General features: G+C 39.3%; 1 protein-coding gene across 2 annotated transcripts in view; it reads left to right on the top strand.

Annotated features, from left to right (window-relative positions):
- Nucleotides 1–22,058, top strand: part of NUP153 (nucleoporin 153) — a 44,577-nt gene extending 22,519 nt beyond the window's left edge. The window contains exons 6-22 of one of the 2 annotated variants that reach the window (XM_059852123.1): nt 476–592; nt 720–764; nt 880–933; nt 3,592–3,738; nt 4,458–4,510; nt 6,997–7,135; nt 8,741–8,878; nt 9,244–9,336; nt 9,564–9,654; nt 9,944–10,060; nt 11,730–12,344; nt 13,777–13,971; nt 14,589–15,431; nt 16,010–16,363; nt 18,052–18,324; nt 20,273–20,432; nt 20,894–22,058. In XM_059852123.1, coding sequence (XP_059708106.1) covers nt 476–592; nt 720–764; nt 880–933; nt 3,592–3,738; nt 4,458–4,510; nt 6,997–7,135; nt 8,741–8,878; nt 9,244–9,336; nt 9,564–9,654; nt 9,944–10,060; nt 11,730–12,344; nt 13,777–13,971; nt 14,589–15,431; nt 16,010–16,363; nt 18,052–18,324; nt 20,273–20,432; nt 20,894–20,978 — 3,519 coding nt within the window. In that variant the 3' untranslated portion in view covers nt 20,979–22,058. The remainder of the gene's footprint in view (nt 1–475; nt 593–719; nt 765–879; nt 934–3,591; nt 3,739–4,457; nt 4,511–6,996; nt 7,136–8,740; nt 8,879–9,243; nt 9,337–9,563; nt 9,655–9,943; nt 10,061–11,729; nt 12,345–13,776; nt 13,972–14,588; nt 15,432–16,009; nt 16,364–18,051; nt 18,325–20,272; nt 20,433–20,893) is intronic. The other variant, XM_059852134.1, reaches the window with a different exon arrangement.
- Nucleotides 22,059–23,447: the final 1,389 nt, after the last annotated feature.

Raw genomic sequence — 23,447 nt, 5'->3', positions numbered from 1 at the left:
AGTCAGCTGCAGTCTTAGAGGAAGGGAGGAAACAAGAGAAGTAGAACTAGAAATTCATGATGATGATTGTATACTCTGGCTTAAGATGCCACGCTTATGCCATCATGAAACTCCAAGATCTGTTTAGCTACTCAAAGTACTTTTCTGCAGCACAAGCTTTTGCTTCATTTCTGTTTTCCTAATCACTGCCTCAGAGACCTATGAGCCCAGCATCTCCATTTTATGACCTTTTACATTTAAGGATTTCTTTTGTTGCTTTATCCCATGTGTGAGATATTAAGCGGGCCCCACTTAAACTTCGGTAGAGTCAGTGGAGTATATTTTTCTTTTTCATGCCTTGAATACTCAGTGGGTGCATTTTTCTCTGTCATTATGAGAGTATTGGTTGTATCACCAGTGTAGCCATAGGGCATGAAATAGACACACGTGGAACTCAGAATCCACCATCGTAACATTGGCAATGCTAATTTTTCAGCCGCCGATAAAAAGACAAATGAAAGCTAAACAAGCAAACGTGCAGTCCTATGGTGTGACAAGTTCCACAGCACGGCGCATCTTGCAGACATTGGAGAAGATGTCAAGCCCTTTGGCGGTAAGGAGTGCTCCTTTTAACGTTTTATGCCATGTGTTTGAAAAACACAGTCAGTGTGTCAGTATATGATCAAGATGTTACTTGATGTCATGTCCGCTTTAATTTATCGGACCTGTTCTTTCAACAGGATGCTAAAAGGATTCCATCTTCTGTTTCTAGTCCGCTGTCTTCTGTAAGTTGATCACACCCCCCCACCCCCCCCCCCCCCGCCCTGTGTTTCTGTTGGATGGAACCCTCTTGTAGGGAAAAAAACATCCTCTAATTTTGGCCCTTTTTTCCCCTGTTAGCCTGTGGACAGGAGTGTGCTGAATGTGACTAGCTTCCAATCCAGACAAAACCAGGTAAGAACCAGTAGCATGTTAAGCTGTGATAGATAACTTTCTCTTCTTTATAGCTCTTAAAAGAAATGTCACAAACCTCAATGACAGCACACACATGAATTCAGTGTGAGTTATATCTGCCTTGGCTGTGTGGAAATTTCTAAAAATGTCTTTTCAATCCACACTGGATGAAGGACTGTGAAGATTACTCACTTTTTATCTTTTTGTGGTGGTGTGCTGATAAATCAAGAACAATGTCTCTAGAACACACAAAGTGGTTTTATCTTGGCCTGCAACTTGGAGTTAAGTTGCATGATAACATTCGTGTTTCAGGAAAGCTTTCTCTTGCAGAAATAACAAGAAATACAAAAAATATTGATTGATTGTTCAGATCTTGTGCAGACTTCCATGTTTATTTCAAGCAAAAAATTAATACTTCCATTTTTATTCTCTTTGCTCAAGGCAAGGAGAAAATTGGGCAACCGTTAAATTTTGTTACTTCTGTAAATTTATGTTCCTAAATTCCTATTTTTAAGTAGCACTGAACTGTTTCTGTGGTAAATCATTATTTCCTTGGTTTTGTTTAAAAAATGTTGGAGTATTACATTTATTAAATTGTGAAACCACAAAAGGTCACTTTTAGCTCTGGCAACCAAAGTAACAAAAATGGTTTTTCTTCAGTGCAAACTTTTAATCTGGTGTTGTAATGAAGAAGTGGACAGAATGTTTTTAAAAGTTTCTATGCTGTTGGCTTGGTTAGAAGAATAATTAATTCTGCAGTCACTTAGGAGTTTATAAACATGTCAGATTTTCTGTACTGTCTTTGGCCATATGATGAATTACCGGAATGTTGGAAAGTCGAGCATGTAAGATTTTTACCACCTCTTAAATATTATCCCAGTAATTGAAAGCAAAATTGATATGGATTCTGCATTAAAATGCAGAACCACACCTGTGATGAGGCATTTAAAAAGATCTGCCAGATTTGCAGCATAGACCCTGGCATTGGTCAGAAAGTGAATGTTGCATACAGCTGTCATTGGGTAAAAATAGAGAAATTGTTTAGCTCATAATGCTAGAATTCATAAAATTTGGCAGGGAGAAAGGGTAGCCCTTGATGAAAAGAGAGGACAGGATTGTAAGTGCCCAGAAGAGGGTTGTGTGTTTTCCTGCTGAAGTGAACAAATGGTTGGCAGGACACTTGGATGCCCAGGCAGAAGTTTTACAGGTGGTTCTTTTTTTTTTGTGGTATTTTTCTTATTTTGATATACACTAGACAGAATAACTCTTAGTGTATTGAACATGTAACTGTATTACTTTTTTTTCTTGTTTTATATACCTGTTTCACTAGTTTGATACCCTTTTGCAATAATGTCATCTGCCTGGCATGTGAAGATAAGGTGGCAGATGTAGCTTCTAGGATTTTTGTGTGGCTCTTGGTACTTTTCCCTCTTGCATCCTTCTGGGCAAGTTTTCCAGCTCTGGGATGAGCTGGTTGAACAGCAGGATGCAAAAGATTGCAGTGAATTTGGCTACATCTGGCTGGTGATCAGTCACCAGTGGTGTTTCTCAGAATCAGTTCAAGGGCCAGTGCTTTTCAAATACCTCTCAGTGATCTGGAGGCAGAATTGAATGCCCCCTTAGCAGGTTTGCTGATGGTATGAAACAGGGACAGGAGTCCTTGCAGAGAGGTAGAGTGGAGCATTGGGTAGTCATCAGTGGGATGAAATTTAACAAATCCAAATGCCAGATCATCATCACTGAGACCTTGGGACTGAGTGCACCCTCAGCAAGTTTGCAGGTGACACTGAACTGAGCGGTGCAGTTGACACATCTGAGGGATGCCATCCCGAAGGACCAGGACAAGCTCTTTAGAAGAATTGGGCCCACGTGAAGGTCATGCGGTTCTGCACCTGGGTTGGGGCACAACCATCTTTTGATACTAATTTAAATAGTAGGTACATCCTAGGTCTCACTCTTCTTATCACCAAGGCTACAGATTATTTGATATATCATGGGGCCTTTTTGGGTCTTCCTTCTTTCTCTATTCAGTTAAGCCTGTTTTGCAGAATGTATAGTGCTTTCTGTTTGGTAATTTGCCTTTGTCTGTAAAAAAGCTTTGACAAGAAAAATCAGACCAGTACTTTTAAGAGCATCAAATGCAAATCTAAAACATTGGAACATGCATTAATGAGACTTTTAAAAAAATATTTCACAAATAATTTTTTTTTAAGTGTAACTTCAAAGGAAGAAAATGTAGGAAAAGGAGAAACCCAGAACTTGGTTTAACTCTGCTTAAGAGTTTCAATATTAAATTAACGGATTAAGTCAGTAAAAAAATCATGCTGAGGGCAGAGGAGTTGAAAGGATGGGAGCATATTATTGTAACATGAGTTATTTTGCTTTTAGGAATATATTTTATTTTGTATGTGAAGTAACTGCCAAAGTTTGACGCAGGATTCAGTCAGACTTCGACTATTCCTGTAGCTTTTTGAGTTTTTTAACTGGTTTTCTGGTGATTTCCTTCTGCAAGCTAAATATTTTCAACACTTCCACATAGTTTTCACTGGGTGCTGAGACTGGTGGGAGGTTTGCAGTTCTGTAAGTTTTATCATCAGTCAATGCTGTGGTAAGTCAGGTGGGTGCAAGGATAAATTGATTGCTGCTTCCCTTTCAAAGGTGGATTCGCAACATCCTCCTGCCCAGAAACTTGTGACACCAAAGCCAATCTCCCTGACAGGGAGTCGGATCACGTATTTTAAACCATCTCTGAAATCAGCTACTAATTCCAGAAAAATTCACCAAAGGGTAGATACAGACCATCAAGTAAGCAAATTTTCATGTCCTAATTTGCCTGCTTCTTGCAAAGTTGGAATGTGTCTAACCAGTCTACTAAGGTGCTCTTTTTTTGCAAGAGCACCAATAGTATTCTTGAGGTAAGCTTTAAGACGGAGGGAAGCATTGTGAAAGAGATATTGAGAGGTTTTGTGAATATAATTGTATCTTTGGCATACTAAGTGGCTGGTGCTTATTTTCAGAATATGGTGGTGTGCTGTTGGGCCAGGGTTTTCACAGTGAAAGAATATTAAAATACAGAAACACAGATTTCCTTTACATATGCTGTTGTTCAGAAAGCTATGGTGCTGATGTTGTGTATAAAGGTGAAGTGCGGGCTCCAAGTGAGATTTCTAGTAATTACCAATGCACATCGCTTTTTTAATTCCCCATTCTGATCACTTTGGTGTTGATGGAGTCCTTGAAAAACTTTCCTTAAAACCATACTGGCATCCTTTCAGAAAAAAAAATCACCCATGGTTTCAGTATCATTCTGAATGTAAAAAATGACCAGGTATTAAATATATGGGCTGGAGATTAGGTGGATAGTCAGGGTTGTTAGGGAACAAGCTTAAGCAGATGAGGTATATTTAGTGGTATAAATAAAATAACCAAAACAGCACAAAATGTGTGTTTGGTTGTCTTCTCTTTGTGTTTTGTTTATAAATATATTCAGATAAATCTTGAAATAAATAAAACTTTTTTTGCAGGACATGATGGTGGAGAGTTTTCCTGCAGAAAAGCCTGTAAAATCATCTGAAAGGTATGACAAATCTATTAATTTAAAACACTTGAAAGAAGAAAGTCCCCCCTGCTTTGTCAGTACAGTCTGCACGCTTGCCTTCTTTTGGAGGGGCAGGAACAGTTCTCGGTAAAAGGGAATAGAAGTGAAAAAATTGTTTTATGAGAGAGTTTAACTACTTGGGCAATTTGGTGTTCATTGGGGAGCAGCTGTTAGTTTAAGGCAATTAAATGATTACTTGGAGTCTGAAGACTTTGTCGCCCAGGAATTTCTTTCTGAAAAATTATAAAGTGAAATGTCTTACAGTTCAGGAGTAAATTCAGTTTTTAGGGTTTTTTATGGTGTTGTTTTTGTTTGTCTGGGGTTTTGTTTGTTTTCAATTTTATTTATTTATTTATACAAAAAGCTAGAGGAAGATTGTTTTTAATGTTCCTTACACAACAAAGGCACTTGTCTGCTCTGTGAGTTTGCAGGAAAAACAGAAGCCCTTTAGAGTCGCCTGACGACAAATGCCAGCTTGTCTCTGAAAAAAAAAATCCAGGAGAGTTAATAATTGTATTTCTTCTTGAGGAGATTGTCTTGCATTATGCTGCTTGCTTGGCATAGAATGACATGAGATAATATTGATGACTCTCCCTTTTGGGGAACTAATCTTTTGGGTGAATTAAGGCACTGTGTGCTCTGAAGATATCCTTTTTTTGAGGATTCAGACCTTTCAAATAACAGTATTAGGGAATCTCCTGATGTGTTGGCTCTGTGTTCATCTTCCAAGCAATTCTTACATTGCCTTGGGCATTCTTTGGCTGGCAAAAAACCCCAAAGCCAACCCTTTGATTTACAGTTTGACTTTACAGGAACCATCTTTGGTTTTGGCAGAGGTGCTAACAGGTGTTAGGTTTTAATTGTGGGTATTTAAACTGTTCTGAGTTTTCTTTGGTGCAGTTCCTTTCTCCATGTAGAAGGGAGATCCAGGAAACTGATACTGCTTTTCATTTGTTTCACAAGTTATACTGCTGTGTTTCTACTTTTGACTTAAGACTAGGTGGTCCTTTTATTTTAACTCTTTTGTAGAGCCAGTCTTTATTGATTGTCATATTATGGAGTAGGAATACAAACTAATAAGGGCCAGAGTCTCTTCATGCAACTAACCTGCAATACTTTGGTACATCTCTGTTCAGCCTAACAAAAGCTGTTTCCTTTTTAAACCAGTGTCAGAATTGTAGATTGGACTGACTTCCTTGAAGACAGAACTGTGTTTGCCCCTTAGAAGCTGACAAGTGTTAACAGAAAAGAGGAGTATGGACTATCATAGACATGCTATAATTGTCTGAATAAAGATTTATTTTGACATGAGATTTTATTTCATAATTCAAATTGATTGTCACTTTGGATTAGGGAAAAGTTTGAGCATATGGCCTTAAGGATCTGGTTTCCTCTCAGTGGTTGCAGTGCTGAGAAGATGTTTGCAACTATCTGAGCGGTTTAGACCAGTTCTTTTCCTCAGTTGTCTAGAAACTTTACCTGGTATCTTCCAGTGTCATCCAATGTACTTTTGTAATGACTGATTGCAGGATAAGCTTGATATGGTAATTTTTTTCAGGGATACTTCATCATAATGCAGTGCTGCTTTTTATTGTTATTATTCCTTAGTTCACTTCTATTTTGGGATGTGGCATGGGTTTGGTTGGGTTTGATTTGTTGTTGTTGGGGGGGAGTTTGTGTGTGTGTGTGTGTGTGTGTGTGTGTGTGTGTGTGTGTGTAGGGTGCGCATTTAGGGAGTCTTTCTGGTTTAGGTATAGGCTTTTATAATGAACAGAGAAATGCCTTTGTATGCCTTACAAAAGGGATCTATATTCATGTCTAAATAGACTTCTGGAATGTTGGCACACCCAAACACCTCTGCTGCTTCTGCTGATGGCCTCAGGAAAGCCAGAGCTGCTTATGAAGCTTCTGTCATATTTTCTTGCCTCACAAGTTTAAGCCTCCCAATTCCATAAGAGCTGTTGGCAGCATTTCCTGTGTGCACATGCACACACACACACACACATGCCCGCCCCCTGCCTGTATATTTTTAGTTATTCTTTTATGTCCCTTCAGAGATACATGCTCATCACAGAATCAGAGAACTGGCAGTCAAAATTTCCACTGTCTGGACTATTAAAAGCAAACATTAGAAAATAACAATCTAAATCAGTTCTTCTATTTCAGGTCTTCTGGCTGAGTCATCATTCATTTATGGATGTTGTGACTGTTTTTTATGTATGTTATTCTCACTGCTGCTCTTATTCATCTTGTGCTGTTTAGAACACCAGCTATTTACCAGCATTTAGGAACTTGTGGGATGTTTTTTTCTGATTCTAATTAGCACATGACAGTTCTAGGATTAAAAGTGGCTGTAATAGCTTGAAACAATCACTTGATAAATTTTTGGGGTTTTCTCTTTTTTTTTTTTTTCCCCTTTCTTTTTAATCCCCTTCCTCAACCTATGTATTTTTATTCCATGTCAGCAATTTGAGCTACCCCAAGCTCGATACTCCTGCATCCAACGGTCTGTCTTCAGGAGGAAGGATGGATAGTGCCTGTGGCAAGATGAGAAGGGAAAGGGAGCGATACTGTGCATCAAGACCTGGACAAAAACAGCAACTGGTAAGAGTCTCTCAGGTTAATTGATCTCACTGATTACTGAGATAAGTAGCTTCATTGCCTCATAGAAATTGACAATAATGCCATTTCAGTTTTGTGGGTGTTTGGCTGTGGGTTTCAGAGCAGGCTCCAGTTTAGTTATCTGTATAAGTGCTTCAACTTTGGTTTTATATTTTTAAAATCTTCCATTTTATTATCTTGGATATTCTTTATGCTATAAAGTTTCTTATTAGTTATTAAATGAATAAATTTGGTAGAGTTTTTAGAAAGGAATGAAGTGCCAAGTATTAAAAAAAAAAGGGGTTTTTTATTTTGGTTTTTTTTAATATATAAGTCATGTAGAAAGGTATGAGCCAAGAGCCTGAAGCAGAAGACAGTGTTTTGGATGTTTGCTAATGATCATTCATAATTTTTGGCACTTGCTCAAACTCATTGTGAAGGATTTTTTTTCCCTTGTTTTAATGGGGAAACTCCATTTAATGCAATGATAGTCATTATTATCCCAAGGATTATTTTCCTGCCTGAGTGTTACATAAGCGGCCTACTAGTAGATCTTAAATCTAAAGAGGTTAACTTGGTCTGCTGGCTGATTCAAAATGAAGAGGTAGTAAGTGCTGGAGAACGTAACAGAAATGGTCTCAGTATGAAGGTGTGATAGACTCTTCAGATCAGATCTCTGAAATATATAATCTGTGGGGTACATTAAATGTCTGTAGTAGCAATGAGCATCTCTGCTTAGTCACTTCTGAGTAGACATTGGTACTAATGTCCAAATCCTGAAGAGATTGGCTATTCCCATTTCAACTCTAACCAATCTAATCTTGGTAATCAAAGGGTTTAAAAGACAAGGGTAAGAGGAGGTGTTTTTAAGGGACACTGGTTTCTGAATTTTAAATTTGCATCCTGATACATGATACTGACTAGATTTAGCAGAGTATGATCCTGTATGTTGCTCATCACGGTTTCATTTTTGACTTCCTGTGCTTTGGTTTGGTTTGGGGGTTTTGGTACTCAAAGAAACACACATCCTTCTTAAAATATTATATTTTTCCAAGTTCAAGTGACTTCAGAGACTTTGTCAGCTGTCCTACCTAATTTTGCAAGAGGAACACTTTCTTACTTGCCATGACGTTGTGCTCTTAATTGAAGAGATAAGGGAATAATAAAATCCTAGAATGGTTATGCCTTTCTAGATCTTTATTAACTAAAGGACAAAACCAAAAATAAATCCTACCTGTGCCCCTCTCTCTTCTGCTCAGGTAACAATTTTGAGCTTACTTTCAGTACTCTTACTGGACAGGTGGTGGATGCAGTATTGCATAGAAACTTGCCTGCCATAAATAAAAATGATGTGGTAGACTTATGTGGGAGGTTAGGATTCCTTTGGAAATCCTCCTTTGTCTATAGATCTCTCTGCTACATTTTACTTCGTTAAGGGGGGGGGACAGGGTAGGATGGTAGTAGGTCTCGTGAAAAAGAAAAACTAAAATTTACAACTTTTTAAAGAAAGATTGAAATCTAAAACTTTTCTAAAGAAAGTGAAAAATTAGGTTTTGCAGCTTCTTTAAAGAAAAAATTAAACTAACAAAAATTAAAATTTGCACCTAGGAGATGGAACAAGAAGAGTTACCTGAAGTACCCCTGCCCATCAGTACTGCATCGCTGCCGACGTTCAACTTCAGTTTCCCTGCCAGTAGTGCTGTCTCCTCATCACCCAGCATTGTTTCAAAAGCAGTGATGAACAAGGTAAATCTTTGCTATATACTGTGAGTACTTTTTCAGGGTGAGTATACATCCTCCTTGCTGAATGTTAACTTTTTCTGTGGTGCTCATGAAACTAACCGACCTGAGTTTATGACCTGTTGAATTAAACAGGGTTTTATTCAGATTGGAGGGTGGGGAGGATGACATATTTTGATATGACTTCTTCTATCTTACACACTCACTGGCAAGCTTTCTCTTACAACTCTTAGCTGTGAATCAGAAATATCAAACATCAGATTTCCCAACTTCACTGCAGAATATGTTAGATAGTGAATTCAGGTAGCTGCTGTTGTTTCACTGGGATGTTTTTCTCTTTGATACAAACTTTAATTATTTTGAAAATACAGGTACAACCAGCAAGTAATGTTGGCAGTCCTACGTTTGTATTTTCATCTCCAATTGTGAAATCTACTGAGGTGGAAGTGCTACCTCCCTTGTCTGTAAGTAAATAAATTCCAACATTATCTCAAGGCTTTAGTAGAATACTGGGGAACACTAAAGCAGAATTGGCCCTGGTAAGGAGGCAAACAAATGTATAGATTTCTGATTTGTAATTTTTTACCCAGCACCCACCAAGAGTTTGAAGACTGGATTTCAGATTATTTATTATTTGTATGTGAAGCTTGATTAAACTTAAAGTCTAAAAAATCCCTCTCTTTTTTTATAGCAAATTAAGTTTACATTTAGTGTTCCTGTTGTAAAGTCTTCAGAGCTTTCTGGATCCACTGATACACCAGTGACATCCATCCTTAGTCCAGGTAACAAAAATTTTAGCATTTCAAACAGAGTGCTAATTCTCTTTTCTTTTTTGTATGTTCAGTAGTTAAGCTGTTATTTCTAAACTTTTTATAAATTCCAGGCAAAGTGTATTTTCAGGGACAGGTCTGCTTTTAATCAGATTATAACTATAAACTCTTGTAAATAAGGTTAAATTTTAAAGATTCTTATTTAAGAAGAATGAAACATGGAAATCTTTGTTTCTAGCAAATATGAATGTATTCTAAGTGGATTTCTTTGTAAAAGGTGGATTTTGTTTTATTTTTAAAGGTAGTGCCACTGTAAACAGCACCAGCAATAAGAAGGAAGAAGAAGAATATGATGGGTTCTGCAAACCTGCTAAGTTCTTAAAGCAAGGAAGTGTGTTAGACATTCTAAAAAGCCCTGGTGAGATAATGAGCTCTTTTAAAAAACGTTTTGCAGAGAATACACTTGCATATAGCTGCATTGATTTTTAAAAAGCCCAGCACAACAGCAACCAAAAAAACCCCCAGACAATTTGTCACAGTTAAGGCAGTGTCAGCAGTAAAGACAGACTTAAATGCTACATCTGTTATGCTTCATGCCCCCTTCTGTTATAAGGGGCTTTCATTGCTGACAGGAAAACTGCTGCTCCAAACCAGATGCGTTGCTTCTCCTTTACATATTAGGTTATAAGTCAAATGTAAGTATAAAAAGAATTAGTCAAAGAATCAGTGTTTTGTTTAAATAAATAAAATGTATGTAATTGGAAAGGAAATGTTTGTAAAATGCATTACAAACATTCCTCTCTCACCTTCACTATCTCCAGATATTAAGAATGATAAAGATGATTTCATTCCCAAAGGTGTTTCAGAAGTTGCGTGTCTTTCTGCCTAAAATGTTGACAGTTACTGTGGGTCCAGATGTAAATTTTAAGTAGCAGTGGGCTGTCTCACTTCAAAAAAAAGGTTTCCAAGTCATTGTGATTGTTTTCAACTGTTGAGTAAAAAGTGTAGATGAGTAAAGTGTGTGTAGACGATGTTTTCTGTTTTAGGAAAAGGGACTTAATTGAACTTGATCTTTCCCATAAGCTTTGAGATACAGCAGGACTTCTTATTACTAAATCTGTGTACAACTTAAGGCAGTGCCTGTTCTTATATTGGAAAGAGCTAAGTGCAAGAAAATACACTGTGTGTTTTGTTTAAGGAAAGACCTGTGGGTGAAGGGGCTTTAGTTTTCTTCAGCACTTTAACAGAATCAGGTTCCAAATCCACATTGTTCAAAGATTCCAATTCTTATATGAAAAAACAACCCCAAAGTAACAATCCCAAAGATTCCAATTCTGGTATGAAAAAACAATCCCAAAGTAACAATAATATAACAGTAAAAAGAGAACCTCTTTATTTTAGCTTTACAGTTAAACTGTGCTGGTATTTAATATGTGCTGCTATAGCATTTTCATTAGTGTTTCCATATTGGTGGTTCTTGTTTTCTGAAAAGTTTGCACTTTTAAATAAAGAGTTGGCCTGTGCCCAGTGCATTTTGAACCAAGTTTATAGAAAAAAAATTTGTGTTTAATTTTTATTGCTTAATTATTACTCAGTATTTGTGGGGTAGTACTGTGTAGATTGCTGCTCCAAGTACCAACTGCTGTACAGCTACTAAGTAAATATGAGTCATCTACTATGGCAGAAATAGCTTTAGAAATTTGATTTGATTGGGCATGGTGTCTTAAAATGAAATTGGATTGTTTCCAGTTGATGAGAGATCATCAGCTTTCAGTATTGTTTGTTTATCCTTGTATCTAACAGTCGAGTGGCAGATAGAAATGAGGTTTGTATTTAAAACTTTCTTGGAAGTGAAGAGTTAAATCAAGCTTTAAATAAGTGTTCTGTTGTGTCCCAGCTCAGCATATGAAATTTCATCCCTTTAGATAAGATTTCCGTGGACTTCCTCTTGCACTTAGTTGGAATGTATAGTTGTAACCATTGGCATTAGGTTTAGATTTGTGCTGTCTACTATTATAAGTAACTTCCATGTAGCCAGGGTACAGCTTCATCAGTAAGAGCTCTCCTTTTTCTTTTTTTTAAACTAGGCTTTATGTCTGGGAAATCACCCTCCTGTTCATCGGCACAGCCTGTTACGAGCACAGTGGTCTATACAAGGCCTGCAATAAGTAGTTTTTCTGCAGGTAAAGATGCCTCTAAACAAGCATCCTCGTTTTGGCAGTCTGACACACATGACCAGTGTCTGCAGAACAAAACCACAGATGGCAAGTGTGTGACATGTGAAGCTGCTAAAGTGTCCACTGCTGAGAGTACGAAGCAGACGATCAGTGTGAGTCCGTGTGTGTCCTCCAAGACAACAGTCTCCACAGTGGGGACACTGGGCTTTGAAGACAAATTTAAACCAGCGCCCAACACTTGGGATTGTGATACCTGTCTGGTCCAGAACAAACCTGAAGCTACAAAATGTATAGCATGTGAAACACCAAAGCCTGGAACAGGAGTGATGCCTGCTCTGACAATGCCAATGGTCACAGACAACTCGGTGACAGTGACATCCACCTCCAGCAGCACTGGCACAACAGTCACTCTGGGGTTTGGAGACAAATTTAAACAGCCAAAAGGCTCTTGGAACTGTTCAGTGTGCCTTCTACAAAATAAGGCAGAAGACAGCAAATGTGTAGCTTGTCAGTCTGAGAAACCAGGTTTGTTCTTTTTTCTCTGTTGTTTCAGTCTTGGTCTAAGTGCATTTTTTAAAGAATAAAATATGTTGCTTATAAAAAATATTTTGAGCAGCATGGCTGTATGCCAGACAGGATGGATTAGTGGCTCCCTGCAGGAGTGGTTGCAGGCACTTCAGAGGTCTCAGCCCAGATTCCAGCCTGTCACATGAGTTGAACTGATTGTGAAATGTGTTAGTGCAGAGCTGAAGCAAATATACCCTGCTTTACAGCTAGTGAGGAAAGATGACTAAAATGGATGCCTTGATTAGCTTAAAACCGTTTGACTCATTTTTATTGGGGAAAAATGTGAACTCCTTGCAAGGAGCTAAAAACTACTGGATTTGTTGGGGTTTTGTTTTCCTCTTTCAAAACATAGGTAGAACCAGTATTTGCACAACATGGCTTAAAATGTCTCCAGTCAGCATTTGTGTGGAATTGAGCAGAGGTATGAAGCCAGATTCCAAGTCAGTGTAGTCTTTAGCTAGGTGTCATGTGCTAAAACAGAACCACATGTTCAAAATTGCAAAGTTACATTATGTTTGTCAACGGAATGAGTGAAAGCAGGTAAAATAGGAGGACATAAATTCGCTGGATGTACTGTGGGAAAGAAGAGCCATTCCTGTCTAGGAAACGTTACTGCTTTGAGCTTGAGAAATTACCTTGTGTGTCTCTCTTGAATGCCACCCTCAGTGTTCATTGTAGGTGAAGGGTGCAATTATGTGATGCTTTTGTGCATTTGGGATGTCTGCTTCACTCCTGACACTTGTGGAACTGAAGTTTGCTCTTGGGGTGCAGCATCAAGTGCCATCTTTTCCTTTAGAGGGGAGAAAGTCAAAGGGCAAGTGTTGGATTTCACACCTCAGCAGCAGTAGGTTTCTGCTGCTGTTGAAGGCAGTGTAGCTCGTGAGATGAACACAGAGCTGTGGGTTTGGAAGCTTTCAGTTCCTTTTTTAGTTTTGTTACTATATAGTTTGAATGTGTCCTGTCCTTGTGACTTGCTGATGAATCATTGTAGTAAATTCTCACCCTTGCATCACTTGACAGTGATCATTAACTCGAGTGATGCTAAGTTTGACTACCAGTAACTGGTGTCACCAGGAATTCTTTTAGTAGTTCTAATTCAATACAGCACCTGTAATTTACATCTGAAATCGGCTGTGTTGCTTTATTTTATGAACTGCAGTTGCTGTTTAAATGTCACTGGTTCAATTTTTTCTTGAATTCATATATAGATTATAAAGAAGAATCCAGGTGTTTCTATTGTTTACATTCTCAGATTTGTTTTACTCAAATCAACTTGTAGCTTGATGTTTTTTTACTGTTACTCTTGTGTGCTTTGCAATTTAGTGTGCATTTCTTAAAAGATTTGTGTATGATTTAAGCAGGATGATTAACTATCTTTCTTCTTTTTCAGGGAGTTCAGTGCCTGTGACGTGTAGCAGTGTTTCTGCATTTTCTGCTTCTTCTGGAGGTTTTCTGGATTTAGACAAATTCAAGATGCCTGAAGGAAGTTGGGAATGTGAGGCCTGCTTGGTCCAAAACAAAGCAGAAGCCACAAAATGCATAGCCTGTGAAAGTGCGAAGCCAGGCACCGAAGCAGAGCTCAAAGGTAATACTGAGAAGAGCAAGGATGTGCATTCTGCAACTTCTTTCCCTTTTTTTTTTTTTTTTGTTTTTTTTTTTTTTTTTGTTTGTTTGTTTTGTTTTGTTTTGTTTTGTTTTTTGTTTTTGTTGGTGGTTTTTTGTTTGTTTTTGTTTTTTTTTTTAAGTACAATGATTTTTCCATTGAGTATGGCAAAACTGTCCATTTATTGTTTAGGAATATTGCTTAAATAAGATCATGTGCATATGTTTCCACACCCATTTTCCAGATAAGGATTGGGTTTTTTAGAGGAAAGCTTGTGTCATTGACACAGTTGTTTGTTTCAAGCCCTTATGTGTGTTGTTCATTTGGAGTTTAGACAAAAACCGTGGTTTTTCAAAGAGCTCAGCTGTGTGCCTTTCCAAGCCAGTTGCTGCACAGAAGAGCACCATGACAAAAAAATATGGAGAGGAAGTGTAGGGAGGAAGTGTGGAGTTTCCTTACTTGTCTGCATTTGTGTGGGGTGTTTTGTTGAACAGTTTTGACTCTGGGAAAGCTTAAGACTAGAATCTCATCCATTTAGCTAAAGCCTGCATGTATTACATAATATATTGCAAATTTGACATTGTTGCTTATTTCTGCAGGTTTTGGTACTGCTACTGTGTCTACAAATGCTGCAATGCCATCATTTACATTCGGTGTCCAGGCATCATCCTCTGAATCTTCTCAAACGTTAAGTAGCACAGGAAATTTTAAATTTGGAGAACAAAGTAGCTTTAAGTTCGGCATTGCATCCGAATCTGCATCATCCAACACTGTGACTGGAGGATTTAAGTTTCCTACTGGTTCAGGGAACTTCAAATTTGGAGTTTCTTCCTCAGACTCTAAATCAGAAGACAGCAAAAAAGAAAGTAAAAGTAACAGTTTTACCTTTGGACTTCCATCTACAAGCAGTCCGGCTTCTTCAACATTTCAGTTTGGAACGACGAGTCTGGGACAGCAGGAAAAGAAACAGGAACCAGTTTTGGGAGGTTTTGGTTTTGCTACAAGTTCTACTTCTTCCATAGCTACTAATGAGAATAAAACTGGAGTCAGTGGCTTCACTTTCGGAACTGTGGCAGAAAAGGATGCAGCATCACCTGCTTTGCCATTTAAGAAGTCAGATGAGAAAAAGGATGAAACTGTTTCAACGAAGGGAGGCTTTTCTTTTGGCAGTGTGGAGTCTGCGCCTGCCTCACAGTTTGTTTTGGGAAGGGCAGAAGAGAAGCAGGACTCTGTCACTTCTGCTGCTCCATTAGCATTTGGAAAGAAAACTGACAATGAAGAGTTAAAGGCACAGCCTATCTTTTCATCTGGGACAGCTGAGCATACCAAAGAGGAGACCACAGCAAAACCTGTATTCAATTTTAGTTTTGGTAAACCATCAGAAAAGGAAAGTGAGCAGGCAAAGGCACCTTTTGCCTTCGGGGCACCAACCAGTACTTGCGGTAAACAGAACATCTTTTGCCTTCACTTCTCTGCTCTATCAAATAATACCTCTGAGGCTGTACTGGACAACATCTGTGGGATTGATATACTACCTGCAGCCTGTCTTTAGTTCTAGTTGTTGATGTGTAGGCAATATGTGGCAATTTCTTTGTAGATTTCGGTGCATTTTAATACTGTGTTTAGACAAAAAAAAAAAAATTGCCACACCTTAAGGAACCTGTATCACTGCTTGTGTAAGCACAGAAGTTGTACTGTCTCAGTAGCAGCAGCTCAATTGGTGATAAAATATGTAATATGGTGCAGTATACAGGCCTCATACTAGTGTTGTTTTTTATAGTGAAAGGGAAGAAGAGAGGGAATATCTTCTTTCTATCCACTTGCAGCTGTGCTGTAGTTTCTCTACTGCTATAAAGGTGCAAAAATCTCTTCACAGATATTGCACAGTTTTGTATCCTTTAATTTGTTGAAAGTTTGCAGTGGAGGATTGAAGTTTTTCAGTGATGGTTGCTGTGTGAAAAGTTCCTGGTTGTTAAAGCCATTTGTCTGACTTAGTGGTAACTATGTCTCTTCCTTTCAGATCAAGGAGCATCCTTCAGCTTCTTGAGCTCCAGTTCCTCCAGCACAGTGGTACCCGCCACTTCGGCCAACAGCAGCAGCGTGTTTGGCAGCACCCTCTCTTCCTCAAACCCTCAGCCAGTTCCCACTCCTTTTGTGTTTGGACAACCCAGCAACACTGTGACCAGCTCTGTTTTTGGCAATCCTGCAGAATCTGCAACATCTCAGTCATTTGGCTTCTCTCAAGAGAACAAACCAGCAACCACATCTTCCAGCACTGGCTCAACTCCATTTCTCTTTCGTTCAGGAGAGAGCAGTACCAATGCAGCAAATTCAGGATTTACTTTTGGAGCCACAACTACATCAAATTCAACAGGTATGTTTTAAATAGCTCCTCTTCTCATTTTCTCATTTTTGCCATTATGTAATAGACTAAGGAGATACTGTTCCATGAGCATTTTACTTTGGAAAATGTCCAGGCTAAATGCATAGATGTAGAGAAAAATATTGAGAATTATATTCAGCAATGTTAATTTGAGCTCATTTTCCTTCAGTGTGGGAAATACAGTTTAGGAATGAATTGGCAGCACAGTTGTTTTATGTAAAGGACAAACCTTTACTGGATTTCAGTTTGTACAGGAGCTTTTCACCGTGGGAATGATAATTTCTTTCTTCAGTCACTGTTAGTCCAGTGTTTACAGTTAGAAGTCAGTGAATTACAACTTTCCTGCTTTTGCGCTTCTATACCTAAAAATCTGAATTTCTGGAAATGATGTCAAGCTTTGCCAACTCCTTCCCTCACAAGTAATCTATAAATGGAGTACCTCAACATGCAATTAATGCTGCTTAAGGGTTGGTTTCTACTAAGGAGCATGGCCAGCGCACATTAATTTTCTAGGAATTTAGAGAAGACAGCAGTAAGAAATACAGAGTTTCTTCATGTTTTATGTGTGTGACTCCACTGCCTGAATATTGTGAACAAATGCATGACTAAATACACCAAATTATCTGTATTCCTATGAGCCACATAGGATGTTGGAAATAAGATTGAATCTGTAAGGGGAAGACTTAATCTAGTTTGATCCTGATGGCTTAACTTTGTCAGTCACAAAAGTTTAATTTGCACACTTTTTTGTGGATCAGAAACAGAGAAAACAGTCCTAAATTACAACAACCAACTGCTAAATTACAACAATTCAAACGGCTTACATTCAGTGTAATTTTATTAGTAGGTGATACCATATTTCAAACATCCTCACAAATGCAGAAACCTAAGTTTTAGCATGGATCTCATCTTGGAAAGAAAGTCATCCGTTCCAAGTTAAGCACAATTAGAGGGTATTTTCTGTTGCATGAGCATTAGCAATGCTGTTTAAAAGGCCCCTTTGGCATAGCAGATCTGCCATGTACTTTCAGGTGCATTTCATTTTTTCTGCTGGCCATACAGCTCAGCCGTTGGGCAGGTTCTCTGTTGATGATAGAGAATTAAAAAAAAAAAAATCTGCTAAACCAAGAAAAAATCTGCTAAACCAAGAAAAAATCTGCTAAACCAAGATTTTGAGATTACTGCAAGGTTGATTTGGACAGCAGAAGCTGATAATGATAAACACTTAAACAAGTGTTTATCATTATCAGGGATGAAGCTGCTGACAAGAAAAGATACATGTTTTCCTAGTACTAATAAATCAGGAGCTGTATTTTGCATGTTGGAAAAATCCAGTTTGAATGAATATTCCATGTGTGTGGTAGAAACAGCTTTTAGTAAATGCAGATTAAAACACACTGTAGGAATTTATCTGCACAACATGAAGAGACAGCCAGTGCGTTTGAGATTTAATTTTGTCTGACTCTCATAAACACAGTGTTTCTCATGTTGCTTAAAAGAAAAGTTGCAGTTCCTGTTGTGGCTGAGGTAGTGTCTGTTTTATATACTCACACAATTAGATTGAAATTAGGATGAGTATTCAGCCAGCAGACCTGAGGCTTGAGAACCTTTTGTTTCTGCATTCATTCCTGAGGGTGGGAGGGAAGGGGCCCATTCTGACGTCCCTGTCTGTCCCCAAGGGTCATCGTCCTCGTTTCTGTTTGGCTCTGGGCCTCCAGCGCCTGCTGCTGGTCCAGCCTTTGGTGCCAGTCAGTTACCAGCATTTGGCCCCAGCCCAGGCTCTGGCCAGCAAAGCGCTCCAAGTTTTGGGTCGCTGTCGACACCGTTGTTTTCTGCTGGCTCTCAGCCTGCTCCTTCTGCCTTCGGCTCGGTGACAAGCAGCACTCAGCCCTCCATGTTCGGACAGCAGGCAGCCCATCAGCCAGCCTTTGGCTCCGGTACCCCCAGTGCTGGTGAGTGCCCACCATCCTCTTCCGTTTAAGGATTATATAGATTTTATTTTATTTTTCATGAACTGCACCATGAATTATATGGAGAAAGACAACTTCAGCCTTGTGCGTGTATTTAAATATAGGAATTGCCGTCCATAAAAATCATGGGTATAGGGTTGTCATTTATGTCCCAGTCCTGACTGGAGACACAAGTGCCACAGGTATCCAGCTTCACAGTAAGCCTTCTCCACAAGAGACTTAGCAGACATGGAGGTTGCAACTCTACAACTAAATTTTGAGCTTTATTTTCTTTAGAAACTTAATGATTAAAAGGAACTCTTGAAAACCATGGAGTAATCACTGGTAAGATTGTGTAAAACCAAAGAGCAGACACGGTGCAAAATTGTTATTTTTTGATTTGAGAATCAAATCATTTTATTGTATAAAATACAGTCAGAATTCTTTGGGATTTTTTTTAAGCATTTATGGGTCAAGACTGTATTAAGATCTTTTTACTAATGAAGTATAAAATGCCATGGGAAAGGGGCAGAGAATGAACCTTGTAACTTAAGAAAGACCTGTTCCATACTAGTAATAATTAAAAAACAAAAACAGTGCCAGAATGTCTGTTTGATAGCACATCAAATACTAAAAGGGAAAAGCCTCCTTTATTCCTCTCAGAAGTTTTACAAAATAACCTCCATTAAAAGTAGCTGACATTTTTGTACTAATCAGTAGATTAGTACAGATTAGTGCACAACACATTACTCAGTTGATCGTTCATTAATCAGATAGCATTTTAAAGGTAGAGTTCTCTGGATTTTTTGTATTACTTACTCATTTACTCTGATGATTGGAGTGTTTGGGGTTTTTTCAGACAAGGTATTCCTGGCACATTAAAGGAAAGGAAATCCCCAGATCCATTGCATGAACACAGGAAAGTTTACCTGAATATAAATTTACAGTTTAAGACTAGATTAATAAACTTCAGTATGCACAGGTATAATTTTAATGGTGGCACAGAAGCTAGCAAACAACTAATTATCAGTGTGCCATGAGTATTACTTTAAAAATTCCTCAGTCTGTGTGAATGGATGGATGGGCAGAATCCAATCAGATGGAGTCTAATAAGTCCAAGTGCCGAGTCCTGCATTTTGGCCACAATAACCCCCTGCAGCATCATTATAGGCTGGGGAGGGTGTGGCTGGACAGTGCCCAGGCAGAAAGGGACCTGGGGGTGCTGGTTGGCAGCCAGCTGAATGTGAGCCAGCAGTGAGCCCTGGTGGCCAAGAAGGCTAGTGCCATCCTGGCCTGTATCAGGAACAGTGTGGCCAGCAGGGGCAGGGAGGTCATCCCTCCCCTGTACTCGGCACTGGTGAGGCCACACCTTGAGTGCTGTGTCCAGTTTTGGGCCCCTCAGTTTGGGAAGGATGTTGAGACACTGGAGCGCGTCCAGAGGAGGCAGCGAGGCTGGTGATAGGCTGGGAACACAAACCCTGTGAGGAACGACTGAGGGAGCTGGGGGTGTTTAGACTGCAGAAAAGGAGACTCAGGGGTGACCTTATCACTCTCTACAACTCCCTGAAAGGTGGCTGTAGTCAGGTGGGGGTTGGTCTCTCTCTCCAGGCAGCAGCTGACAGAAGGAGAGGACACAGTCTCAAGATGTGTCATGTGTTTAAAAGAAGACTGGATGTGGCACTCGGTGCCATGGTTTAGTTGAGGTGTTAGGGTGTCGGTTGGACCTAATGATCTTGAAGGTCTCTTCCAACCTAGTGATTCTGTGAATTCAATAAACTGTTCCTTTAGTAATCTGACACTTCTCATGCACCCCCCCAACTTTGTCATCTTGAGCAACCTGTAAAAAGAATAATCTTTAAGATAATGGGGAAGAACATGAGGATTTTGCTGAAAAGGATGAACTCAAATTCCAGCTTTCTTACTTCCTTCTGCTTCCACCCCATCTTCCCAGGTTCTGTATTCCAGTTTGGAAGTAATACTACTAATTTCAGCTTTCCAAATAACCCAGGAGTATTCACTTTTGGTGCAAATCCTCCTGCATCAGCAGCTCCTGCACCACCTTCTGGCACTTCAGGATTTTCGTTCAACCAGCCTCCAACATTTACAGTGGGGTAAGAGAACATATCAGAATTTCCCTTGAGCTTCGGGTAATATCAGTGGACAGTGTTCACCCTCTACTGCTGTTAAATCATGAGGTGTTCAGATGAACCTTGGAGTTTGAAACTAAATTTGGCATCCTTCCTTTTATTAGCCTGACTGGCTAACTAAGCACCGCTATCTGTAAAGGAGCCTAGCTGTCAGGAATGTCACACATCAACACATGTGAGATTCTCTTGTTCTTGAAAGGTAGAACCCGTACCCAGCCATTATGCTGCTGCTTACCTTCTGAATAAGAGAGATTTAATTGGTTTCTGGAACTCTCTTCCTCCTGTTCGTCATTTGCTGCTTGTTGCCAGCTGGTAACTAGTGAGACAAGACTATGAAACAGTTGTTCTGGAATATCTACTCAGTGCTGCTACTGAATTTTCAGCTACACTGTCCTAAACTCTGAACTACTAATTTCTTTTAATAGGACTAATGGGAAAAATGTTTTCTCTGCCTCTGGATCTTCAGTTGCTGGTCGGAAGATAAAGACTGCAGTTAGACGTAGAAAGTAAACGCCTGATCGGTAAAGCGTCAAAAACATTGGAAGCAGCTACTCTCCTGAATTGTTCAGCTTCTACCCTGACTGAATTGTTCAGCTACTACCCTGAAATGTTCAGCTACTACCCTGAATTGTTCAGTTACTGGGATTGTACCTCACTCTGGCTTGTCGGAAGTCAGATCTGCCTAAAGGAATATAAAACTTAGCTTTCCTGTCCTTCCCTCCCCTCTCCCCGTTACTTTTTTTTGGTAGCAAGTAAAGTTGGCAACAAGGCTGTTCTCAAGCAAAAGTCTCAAGTTACTTCTTTCACTGACTCGGCATGGTCTGGCTGTAGCCCTGAGTAGAGCCTGCACAGTGAATGGCTTGTCGATACCTCTTCATCCGCACCACTACGTGTGCTCATCCGCGTTTACTGACGCCTCGAAATTGTAATTATATCAGCAAGGGATGCTGTATAGAGTAGAGAATGTTGATAACGAATGATTTCTATGCTGAGTTTGTGCTGGTGTATGTGTGAAGTGAGTGAGTTTGGGTGTATTGTGCACTAAAATTTTCTGATAGGGGAAGACTGATTAAAGGATGATCCATGCTAAGGACTTGTTAGATCTGTAGTTCTTCATTTAATAATTATATGCTATTTCTATATTTTCATTCTTACAGCCCTTTATCACCTGTCTCGCCTTGTTATTTTATTACGAAATGTGTAAATATGATTTTGTTTCTCTATGTACTTTTTTGGCATAACAAATCTGTGAAATTGAAATTTTAATTTTGTGTGTTACAGCCATTTTTGTTTAGTATTGTCTCAGATTTTATGTAAATCCCATTATTCAAAGTTGCCTAAATCCATTTAGAAAATCTTTAAAATTGGGAATTCTTAAAGTAAGTTTATTGGCTTTTCTGATCCATTTTTGTTTGGACCAAAAACCAGTATTGTACAAAGTATTAAGTATATATTTTTATATTTACTGAAATGGACTGTGGTGACTTTGGATAATAAGGAAAAGTTTAATATTAAAGCCATGTTTATTACAGTACAATTAACATGTTAAACCATGGGATAAATGCCATCAATAAAAACTGCGAAATATTATCTGGCAATTTTAACTCTCTGTAAAGTCATCCCCAGCTGTAACTGTATGAGGTGGCTCCCTCAACCTGAGCAATGTCTGTGCTTTCTTCAGCCTCTGCTTTTTCGCATTGATTTTAAAGGATCTTAAATTTAGAAGTCTCCTGTTACAAAGGAGAGTTTTATTGTAGGCTGAAGCTTGGAGCAGCTTATCACTGTGTCAGCTGACTGCAGTTAATTTTTTTGTGCTATTAAAGAAACCCAACCCAATGCTTATAACCATTCACCACTGTTCTAACTGAAGACTGGCAATGAGTAATAGCGGGTGGGCACTGCTGTAGCAGTTACAGGAAGTTCTTGGAGAACAGACATTATTCTAGTAAAATCAGAGGAAATGCTTGTTCATCTGGGACCCACAGCTGAATTTGTACCAAGTCACAGCAGTCTGTCTCTGACTCAGATGTTAGTTCTTCCCTCAGCCAGAAGGGCAGAAACCTGCATCACTGTCAATGGTATAAATGTCTTCAGAAGCACTGCTGGGGCTTTGGCTGGCACTTCTGCCATGCATCCCAGCACTGCTCCCTGCTCCTGCAGATGCTGCTGGTACAAGGTGAGATGTACCTTTCTAGCACAAGCTGGACATGACAAGAGGGCAAAGGTCTACAGCTCTGTTCAGGTGTAGGGCCTCAGTCACTGTTTCTAGAAACAAAAAGTGCTCAGCAACTCAACTTTCAAACCACACACACACTCTCACTGCTATTCAGGCAGTCAGATTATGCCACTGTAGCCGTGAAAGGATTATATGCAATTACCTGTTCCCAGCTGTCTACATGTGAAAAATGCCACAGATTTCCACTTTGTCCCCCTTAGCCCTAAATCACCTGCCAAGTACCAGTCCTTCAAGCAGAAACAAGCCACATCTGGGACACAGCTTGCAGAAGAGACAAACTAAAAGCCAGCCAACAGCATAATGTGTACCTATTTCCATGGACAGGCTCTGTTCTTGCATTGTAATTGTTTGCTTTACCTGCTGGAAAAGGTGGTATTTTTCTGCAGGGTAAGAGATACCTTCCCTTATACCTGAATTGGTAGTAATAAAGTTTTAGCCAACAGTGTTGCTTTTCCCTTCCTCCCCCATCCCCCTCCTTTTGAATTCTAGCTTTTAGGTCACTGCAAGAGTAAAGAGAATAAAAGTTCTTGTTGTGAATAGGCAAAAATTGTCCTAGAAAGGACTTTTAAGTTGGTTCTGATAGGTTTAGCTTTCATCAGGCTGATTACCATGCCTGACCTCAGTGCTTAAGTCTTTGAAAGAATGGAGCACAAGCCCTGTCAGGAGCAGCTGAGGGAATTGGGGGCCTTTAGCCTGGAGAAAAGGAGGCTCAAGGGTGACCTTCTACAACTGCCTGAAAGGAG

This window comes from Haemorhous mexicanus, chromosome 1 (genome assembly GCF_027477595.1).
Source record: "Haemorhous mexicanus isolate bHaeMex1 chromosome 1, bHaeMex1.pri, whole genome shotgun sequence".
Taxonomy (NCBI): domain Eukaryota; kingdom Metazoa; phylum Chordata; class Aves; order Passeriformes; family Fringillidae; genus Haemorhous; species Haemorhous mexicanus.
The sequence above is the reverse complement of the archived record's forward strand: the minus strand, read 5'-3'. Positions and strand labels throughout refer to the sequence as shown.